This window comes from Salmo salar, chromosome ssa22, assembly GCF_905237065.1.
Source record: "Salmo salar chromosome ssa22, Ssal_v3.1, whole genome shotgun sequence".
Lineage (NCBI taxonomy): Eukaryota > Metazoa > Chordata > Actinopteri > Salmoniformes > Salmonidae > Salmo > Salmo salar.
In genome coordinates this window covers 61,418,314-61,428,313 of record NC_059463.1, presented here as the reverse complement: position 1 = coordinate 61,428,313, position 10,000 = coordinate 61,418,314, and the positions used below count along the sequence as shown (strand labels likewise).

At 47.1% G+C, this 10,000-nt stretch overlaps 1 protein-coding gene across 3 annotated transcripts in view; it reads right to left on the bottom strand.

The window, feature by feature from the left end:
• The window catches only part of LOC106583825 (phosphatase and actin regulator 3), a 69,621-nt gene that overhangs the window by 46,585 nt on the left and 13,036 nt on the right, over nucleotides 1–10,000 (bottom strand). For 2 of the 3 annotated variants that reach the window (XM_045705472.1, XM_045705471.1), the window contains exons 5-6: nucleotides 6,727–6,939; nucleotides 2,032–2,260 (exon numbers count right to left, since the gene is read on the bottom strand). In XM_045705472.1, the coding sequence (XP_045561428.1) occupies nucleotides 2,032–2,260; nucleotides 6,727–6,939 (442 nt within the window). Of the gene's footprint in view, nucleotides 1–2,031; nucleotides 2,261–6,726; nucleotides 6,940–7,590; nucleotides 7,642–10,000 lie in introns of those variants that run through there. The other variant, XM_045705473.1, reaches the window with a different exon arrangement.

Genomic DNA, 10,000 nt, shown 5'->3' with positions numbered 1-10,000 from the left:
CATGTCAGGATGAGCCTGCAGGAAGGGTACCACATGAGGGAGGAGGATGTCCTCCCTGTAACGCACAGCATTGAGATTGCCTGCAATGACAACAAGCTCAGTCCGATGATGCTGTGACACACTGCCCCAGACCATGACGGACCCTCCACCTCCAAATTGATCCCGCTCCAGAGTACAGGCCTCGGTGTAACGCTCATTCCTTTGACGATAAACGCGAATCCGACCATCACCCCTGGTGGGACAAAACCGCGACTCGTCAGTGAAGAGCACTTTTTGCCAGTCCTGTCTGGTCCAGCAATGGTGGGTTTGTGCCCATAGATGACGTTGTTGCCGGTGATCTCTGGTGAGGACCTGCTTTACAACAGGTCTACAAGCCCTCAGTCCAGCCTCTCTCAGCCTATTGCGGACAGTCTGAGCACTGATGGGGGGATTGTGCATTCCTGGTGTAACTCGGGCAGTTGTTGTTGCCATCTTGTACCTGTCCCGCAGGTGTGATGTTCGGATGTACCGATCCTGTGCAGGTGTTGTTACACGTGGTCTGCCACTGCGAGGACGATCAGCTGTCCGTCCTGTCTCCCTGTAGCGCTGTCTTAGGCGTCTCACAGTACGGACATTGCAATTTATTTCCCTGGCCACATCTTCAGTCCTCATGCCTCCTTGCAGCATGCTTAAGGCATGTTCACACAGATGAGCAGGGACCCTGGGCATCTTTCTTTTGGTGTTTTTCAGAGTCAGTAGAAAGGCCTCTTTAGTGTCCTAAGTTTTCATAATTGTGATCTTAATTGCCTACCTGTCTGTAAGCTGTTAGTGTCTTAACGACCGTTCCACAGGTGCATGTTCATTAATTGTTTATGGTTCATGGAACAAGCATGGGAAACAGTGTTTAAACCCTTAACAATGAAGATCTGTGAAGTTATTTGGATTTTTACAAATTCTCTTTGAAAGATCAGGGTCCTGAAAAAGGGATGTTTCTTTTTTTGCTGAGTTTAGACAGCTTCAAATAAAAGAGGGAATTTATCTGGTAACTGGGGTGCTAACAACAATCCCTGATCGTAGTGCCCTTCACCAAGGCACTTAACTCACATTCCTCTACCTGTCCTGTCTGTGCTTGGTTATTAATTGATTGAAGGAGTGTTTTCCTAGCCACTCTGATTTTGCCTCTGCATTTCTAGCTCTTTGTGGTTTTAGGCTGGGGTATCTGAAAAGCTCTTTGTGGTTTTAGCCTGGGGTATCTGTAAAGCTCTTTGGGGTTTTAGGCTGGGGTATCTGTAAAGCTCTTTGTGGTTTTAGCCTGGGGTATCTGTAAAGCTCTTTGTGGTTTTAGCCTGGGGTATCTGTAAAGCTCTTTGTGGTTTTAGCCTGGGGTATCTGTAAAGCTCTTTGTGGTTTTAGCCTGGGGTATCTGTAAAGCTCTTTGGGGTTTTAGCCTGGGGTATCTGTAAAGCTCTTTGGGATTTTAGCCTGGGGTATCTGTAAAGCACTTTGGGGTTTTAGCCTGGGGTATCTGTAAAGCTCTTTGTGGTTTTAGCCTGGGGTATCTGTAAAGCTCTTTGTGGTTTTAGCCTGGGGTATCTGTAAAGCTCTTTGGGGTTTTAGCCTGGGGTATCTGTAAAGCTCTTTGGGGTTTTAGCCTGGGGTATCTGTAAACCTCTTTGGGGTTTTAGCCTGGGGTATCTGAAAAGCTCTTTGGGGTTTTAGCCTGGGGTATCTGTAAACCTCTTTGGGGTTTTAGCCTGGGATATCTGTAAAGCTCTTTGTAAACAACTGCTGGGCTTTGTAAAATGTATTTGATTGACTGTGTGATTGTTTGATGAATTGAGAGATTGATTGACTGATTGACTGATTGGTTGAATGCTTGACGTCCTACCTACCTGCCCTGTCTTTGCTTGGTAATTGATTGATTTGTTGATTGATTGATTGGTGTCCTACCTGTGCTGTCTGTGTTTGGTAATTGATTGATTGATTGATTGATTGATTGATTGATTGATTGATTGATTGATTGATTGATTGATTGATTGATTGGTGTCCTACCTGTGCTGTCTGTGTTTGGTGGCCAGGGCCCGATGTAGCTCCTCTATAATACAGCTAGGGGGCGGTGGGGGTCGCAGCGGCCCCAGGTGAGGGGAACCGGTAGGGGTGGAGATCCGTCCTCGCAGCAAGGAACCCTGGCTAGTCCTGGGCAACGTGAAGTTCCTGGGTAGAGTGGCTGGAGACTTCTTCCTCTCTAGGTTAGGATCCGACTTAGGGAAGGGGTGAGGACCTGTAGTGAGGGGAAGAATAACGTTAATATTAGTTAATGTAATGGTGAACGTCCTCGGTAGAGTGGCTGGAGAGCTCTTCCTCTCTAGGTTAGGACCCATAGAGAGGGGAACAATACTATCATGTTAATGTTAATATTCCCACAATGCTGATGTTCCTAGGTGAACTTCTTCACGGGGATAGGGTGAGGATGTGTTATCAGACATAGTGTTACTTATAAGATATAAGGTCAGAGAGTTTCTAAACCCAGAGGTGCAACATCGCAAGACTTCCCGGGAAGACTTGCGAAACACACCAAACAGACCAGGCCCCGGGTTGGAGAAGTAAATAAGAGAAGTGAAAATTTCTTCCTTAAGTTAATTTTCTCGAAACCTAAAGGCACAATCTGAATTCGAGCCAATGTCTGAAATAGTTGAACATGGTATTACTCCAACCTCGTGAAACTGACATGTTTCTTTATAACGAAGGAGTGCCTTTGATTTGACGGCCTGCACATGCGCAGTTCGACGCAAGACGACCCTTAGACCCGATGAAAGGACATGAAAGGCCTATAAGTGTGTTTGGGATTTGTTTTGAAGAAGCAGCTTCTGGCTGTCTTCATACGGCACTGTCGTTGATATTATGACGGTCTGTTACAGTTTCTGCCTGTCTTCATACTGTACTGTCGTTGATATTATGACGGTCTGTTACAGTTTCTGCCTGTCTTCATACTGTACTGTCGTTGATATTATGACGGTCTGTTACAGCTTCTGCCTGTCTTCATACTGTACTGTCGTTGATACTATGATGGTCTGTTACAGCTTCTGCCTGTCTTCATACTGTACTGTCGTTGATATTATGACGGTCTGTTACAGCTTCTGCCTGTCTTCATACTGCACTGTCGTTGATACTATGACGACCCCCTGTCAACCCAAGTGTGACGTCTAGTTCACGGACCATCTTAAGGATCGGAACCTTTTTTCCCCAATTTTCTCCTAAAATGACATACCCAAATCTAACTGCCTGTAGCTCAGGCCCTGATGCAAGGATATGCATATTCATGGTACCATTGGAAAGGAAATAATTAGAAGTTTATGGAAATGTGAAAGGAATTTGTATTTTTATTTCACCTTTTTTCAACCAGGTAGGCCAGTTGAGAACAAGTTCTGCGACCTGGCGACCTGGCCAAAATAGAGCAAAGCAGTGCGACACAAGCAACACAGAGTTACACATGGGATAAACTAATGTGCAGTCAATAAGACAATAGAAAAGTCTATATAAGTGTGTGCAAATGTAGTAAGATTAGGGAGGTAAGACAATAAATAGGCCATAGTGGCGAAATAATTACAATTTAACAATAAAAACTGGAGTGATAGATGTGCAGAAGATGAATGTGCAAGTAGAGATACTGGGGTGCAAAGGAGCAACAAAAATAAATGACAATATGGGGATGAGGTAGTTGGGTGGGCTATTTACAGATGGACTATGTACAGGTGCAATGATCGGTAAGCTGCTAAGACAGCTGATGCTTAAAGTTAGTGAGAGAGATATAAGACTCCAGCTTCAGTGATTTTTGCAATTTGTTCCAGTAATTGGCATCAGAGAACTGGAAGGAAAGGCGGCCAAAGTATGAGTTGGTTAGGTTGTAACCAGTGAAATATACCTGCTGGAGCGCGTGCTACGGGTGGGTGCTGCTATGGTGACCAGTGAGCTGCTTTACCTAGCAGAGACTTGTAGACGACCTGGAGCCAGTGGGTTTGGCGACGGATATGTAGTGAGGGCCAGCCAACGAGAGCATAGAGGTTGCAGTGGTGGGTAGTATATGGGCGTTGGTGACAAAACGGATGGCACTGTGATAGACTGCATTTAATTTGCTGAGTAGAGTGTTGGTGGCTATTGTGTAAATGACATCGCCGAAGTCAAGAATCGGTAGGATAGTCAGTTTTACGAAGGTATGTTTGGCAGCATGAGGTAAGGATGCTTTGTTGCGAAATAGGAAGCCGATTCTAGATTTAATTTTGGATTGGAGATGTTTAATATGAGTCTGGAAGGAGAGTTTACAGTCTAACCAGACACCTAGGTATTTGTTGTTGTCCACATATTCTAAGTCAGAACCGTCCAGAGTAGTGATGCTGGACGGCCGGGTGGGTGTGGGCAGCAATCGGTTGAAGAGCATGCATTTAGTTTTACTTGTGTTTAGGAGCAGTTGGAGGCCACGGAAGGAGAGTTGAATGGCATTGAAGCTCGTCTGGAGGTTTGTTAACACAGTGTCCAAAGAAGGGCCAGAAGTATACAGAATGGTGTCATCTGCATAGAGGTGGATCAGAGGATCACCAGCAGCAAGAGCGACGTCATTGATGTATACAGAGAAAAGAGTCGGCCCGAGAATTGAACCTTGTGACACCCCCATAGAGACTGCCAGAGGTCCGGACAACAGGCCCTCCGATTCGACACACTGAACTCTATCTGAGTGTCACATCCTGACCATAGAAAGATGCTATTTTCTACGGTAGAGTAGGTCAGGGCGTGACAGGGTTTTTCTCTCTATGTTTTCTATTTCTATGTTTAGGTTCTAGTTTTGTATTTCTATGTTGTGGTTTTGTTTGGGATGATTGGAGATCATACTTAAGTAGGGGTTTTTCCACCTGGGTTTTGTGGGGGATTAATTTTGAGTTGTGTATGTGTTCATCTCTGCGTCACGGTTTGTTGTTTTTTTTCATTTCAGTGTATTTATATATTGCATAGTTTCACAGTATAAATACAAATTTGGAACGACACACACGCTGCACTTTGGTCCGCTCATTCCTATGACAACCGTGACAGAATCACCCACCACCAAAGGACCAGGAGAAACAGGAATGGGAGGAAAATCTGGACAGGACCCTGGAGTCAGGCTGGGGAGTATCGCCGTCCGAAAGAAGAAATCGAGGCAGCAAGAGCGGAGCAGCGATACTACGAGGCATTATACCAACCACGAGGCAAGTGTGAGAGGCAGCCCCCCAAAAAATTGGGGGGCACACGGGCACACGGGCAGTTTGGCAGAGTCAGGATGGCGACCTGAGCCAACTCCCCGTGCTTACCATGGGGAGCGAGTGAAGAAGCAAGCACCATGTAATGCGGTGATGCGCACTGTGTCGCCAGTGCGCATTCACAGCCCGGTGCGATCTTTGCCCGCGCCCCGCATTTGCCGTGCTGGGTTGTGCATTCAGCCAGGAAGGGTGGTGCCAGCTCAGCGCTCCTGGTCTCCAGTTCGCCTTCTCGGTCCAGGATATCCAGTATATCCTGCGCCGGCGCTACGCACTGTGTCACCAGTGCGTATTCACAGCCCAGTTCGTCCTGTGCCAGCGCCCCGCGTTTGCCCGGGCGAAAGTAAGCATCCAGCCGGGACGGGTTGTGCCAGCTATACACTCAAGACCTCCGATGCGCCTCCATGGCCCAGTATATCCTGTGCCTGCCCAACGTACCCAGCCTCCAGTGAGTCTATCCAGTCTGGTACGTCCTGTTCCTGCTCCCCGCGCTCGCCCTGAGGTGCGTGTTACTAGTCTGGCGTCACCTGTGCCAGCCCCACGCATCAGGCCTCAAGTGCGCATTCCCAGTCCAGAGCTTCCGGCGACGTTCTACAGTCCGGAACCTCCTGAGACGGCCTGCAGTTCGGAACCTCCTGAGACGGTCTGCAGTCCGGAACCTCCTGAGACGGCCTGCAGCTCTGAGTCTTCGGCGGCGGCCTGCAGCCCAGAACCTCCGGCGGCGGCCTGCAGCCCATAATGTATTATTCCAGTCCAGCTGCAATTGAGAGTTTGGCCACTAGATGGCATCAGTGTACGTGCAAAGTGTTCGACTGATCCAATGAACCATTGCATTTCTGTTCAAAATATTTTCTCAAGACTGCCCAAATGTGCCTAATTTGTTTATTAATAACTTTTCATGTTCAAAATTGTGCACTCTCCTCAAACAATAGCATGGTATTCTTTCACTGTAATAGCTACAGTAAATTGGACAGTGCAGTTAGATTAACAAGAAATTAAGCTTTCTGCCAATATCAGATATGTCTATGTCCTTGGAAATGTTCTTGTTACTTACAACCTCATGCTAATCGCATGAGCCAACGTTAACTCAACCGTCCCGTGGAAGGGACACCGATCCCGAAGAAGTTTTAAACTGCCCAGCCTGGACAGTAGTTAGCTAGCTGTATGAGCCTGGTTAGAGTTAGTAAGCTAGCAGGCTGGTTGGAGTTAGCCAGCTGTATGAGGCTGGCTTGAGTTAGCTAACATGCTAACAGACCAGGAACAGAGGCTGGTTATAGTTAGCTAGCATGATAACAGACCAGGAACAGAGGCTGGTTAAAGTTAGCTAACATGCTAACAGGCCAGTAACAGAGGCTTGTTATAGTTAGCTAACATGCTAACAGGCCAGTAACAGAGGCGTGTTAAAGTTAGCTAACATGCTAACAGACCAGGAACAGGGGCTAGGGGCTGATTTGGGACTCACCCTCTAAACTGCCCAGCCTGGTAAGTCGTTTGGGCAGGTTGGGTTGTGGGATGTCCCATGGGGGGTCCATGGGGTGAGGTGTCTCCTGCACCCCTCCTGTCTCAGCCTGTACCAGAAAGCTGTCCACACAGGGCTCACAGAGGGAAGTGTCCTCCTCCCCTCCGTCCTCACTCTGGTCCGCCACTGTCAAAGTGTCTTCCGTCAGATCAACAGCTGAAACAAACAACATCAACAACAACAACATCAACAACACAGTCCTTTGTTGAAATACACCGTTAGTTCAGGACAGGACAGTTTTCTGTCTAACTATTTGATCCTGCTTGATCAGGTTACCTGGGTTACTGTGTGTTACTGTGGGTTACTGTGGGTTACCTTGGTTACTGTGTGTTACTGTGGGTTACTGTGGGTTACCTGGGTTACTGTGGGTTACCTGTGTTACTGTGGGTTACCTGTGTTACTGTGGGTTACTGTGGGTTACTGTGGGTTACCTGGGTTACTGTGGGTTACCTGGGTTACTGTGGGTTACCTGGGTTACTGTGGGTTACTGTGGGTTACCTGGGTTACTGTGGGTTACTGTGGGTTACCTGGGTTACTGTGGGTTACTGTGGGTTACCTGGGTTACTGTGGGTTACATGGTTACTGTGGGTTACTATGGGTTACTATGGGTTACTGTGGGTTACTGTGGGTTACCTGGGTTACTGTCAGTTACTGTGGGTTACCTGGGTTACTGTGGGTTACTGTGGGTTACCTGGGTTACTGTGGGTTACTGTGGATTACTGTGGGTTACCTGGGTTACTGTCAGTTACTGTGGGTTACCTGGGTTACTGTGGGTTACTGTGGGTTACCTGGGTTACTGTGGGTTACCTGGGTTACTGTCAGAACCCATTCTGTCCCTCTGCGTCCCAAAGGGCACCCTATTCCCTCTATGGTGGACTAATTTTAACCAGGGCCGGGCATATAGGGAATAGGGTGCCATTTGCTGAACTGGACTACCGCATTTGGGGCCCCGACGCAGTTTTAAAGCTAATTCTACACATTTTGCTATCATATCATAGGGGACCCTCGACCTCCAGGGGTCCCCCAAACCCCCCCCAAAATAAAATAATAATTATAATTTCTGGAGGTCGGGGGGCCCCGGGGCACGTGCCCTGCGTTCTCATTCAGTAATCCGGCCCTTTGGGAGGCAGCCTGTGCCTGGTTTATATCTGATTCATGGTATAACTGCAGTGGTGAACGCACAGCTGACTTCAATGATCTGTGTCACCCACCAGCGGTGGCTTAGAGAACATTCCATCAAATCAAATCAGATTGTATTTGTCACATGCGCCGAATACAACAGGTGTAGTAGACCTTACAGTGAAATGCTGAATACAACAGGTGTAGTAGACCTTACAGTGAAATGCTGAATACAACAGGTGTAGTAGACCTCACAGTGAAATGCTGAATACAACAGGTGTAGTAGACCTTACAGTGAAATGCTGAATACAACAGGTGTAGTAGACCTCACAGTGAAATGCTGAATACAACAGGTGTAGTAGACCTCACAGTGAAATGCTGAATACAACAGGTGTAGTAGACCTCACAGTGAAATGCTGAATACAACAGGTGTAGTAGACCTCACAGTGAAATGCTGAATACAACAGGTGTAGTAGACCTTACAGTGAAATGCTGAATACAACAGGTGTAGTAGACCTTACAGTGAAATGCTGAATACAACAGGTGTAGTAGACCTTACAGTGAAATGCTGAATACAACAGGTGTAGTAGACCTCACAGTGAAATGCTGAATACAACAGGTGTAGTAGACCTCACAGTGAAATGCTGAATACAACAGGTGTAGTAGACCTCACAGTGAAATGCTGAATACAACAGGTGTAGTAGACCTCACAGTGAAATGCTGAATACAACAGGTGTAGTAGACCTCACAGTGAAATGCTGAATACAACAGGTGTAGTAGACCTCACAGTGAAATGCTGAATACAACAGGTGTAGTAGACCTCACAGTGAAATGCTGAATACAACAGGTGTAGTAGACCTCACAGTGAAATGCTGAATACAACAGGTGTAGTAGACCTTACAGTGAAATGCTGAATACAACAGGTGTAGTAGACCTCACAGTGAAATGCTGAATACAACAGGTGTAGTAGACCTTACAGTGAAATGCTGAATACAACAGGTGTAGTAGACCTTACAGTGAAATGCTGAATACAACAGGTGTAGTAGACCTCACAGTGAAATGCTGAATACAACAGGTGTAGTAGACCTCACAGTGAAATGCTGAAAGTAAATAAATAATTAAATAATTAAAGCGCAGCAATAAATAACAATATCGGGGCTATATACAGGGGGTACCGGTACAGAGTCATTGTGGAGGCTATATACAGGGGGTACCGGTACAGAGTCAATGTGGAGGCTATATACAGGGGGTACCGGTACAGAGTCAATGTGGAGGCTATATACAGGGGGTACCGGTACAGAGTCAATGTGGAGGCTATATACAGGGGGGTACCGGTACAGAGTCAATGTGGAGGCTATATACAGGGGGTACCGGTACAGAGTCAATGTGGAGGCTATATACAGGGGGTACCGGTACAGAGTCAATGTGGAGGCTATATACAGGGGGTACCGGTACAGAGTCAATGTGGAGGCTATATACAGGGGGTACCGGTACAGAGTCAATGTGGAGGCTATATACAGGGGGTACCGGTACAGAGTCAATGTGGAGGCTATATACAGGGGGTACCGGTACAGAGTCAATGTGGAGGCTATATACAGGGGGTACTGGTACAGAGTCAATGTGGAGGCTATATACAGGGGGTACCGGTACAGAGTCAATGTGGAGGCTATATACAGGGGGTACCGGTACAGAGTCAATGTGGAGACTATATACAGGGGTACCGGTACAGAGTCAATGTGGAGGCTATATACAGGGGGTACCGGTACAGAGTCAATGTGGAGGCTATATACAGGGGGTACCGGTACAGAGTCAATGTGGAGGCTATATACAGGGGGTACCGGTACAGAGTCAATGTGGAGGCTATATACAGGGGGTACCGGTACAGAGTCAATGTGCGGGGGGCACCGTTGTCGAGGTAATTGAGGTAAAGTTATTAAAGTGGCTATGCATAGATAATAACAGAGAGTAGCAGCAGTGTGTGTGTGGGGGGGGGGCAATGCAAATAGTCTGTGTAGCCATTTGATTAGATGTTCAGGAGTCTTATGGCTTGGGGGTAGAAGCTGTTTAGAAGCCTCATGGACCTAGACTTGGCGCTCTG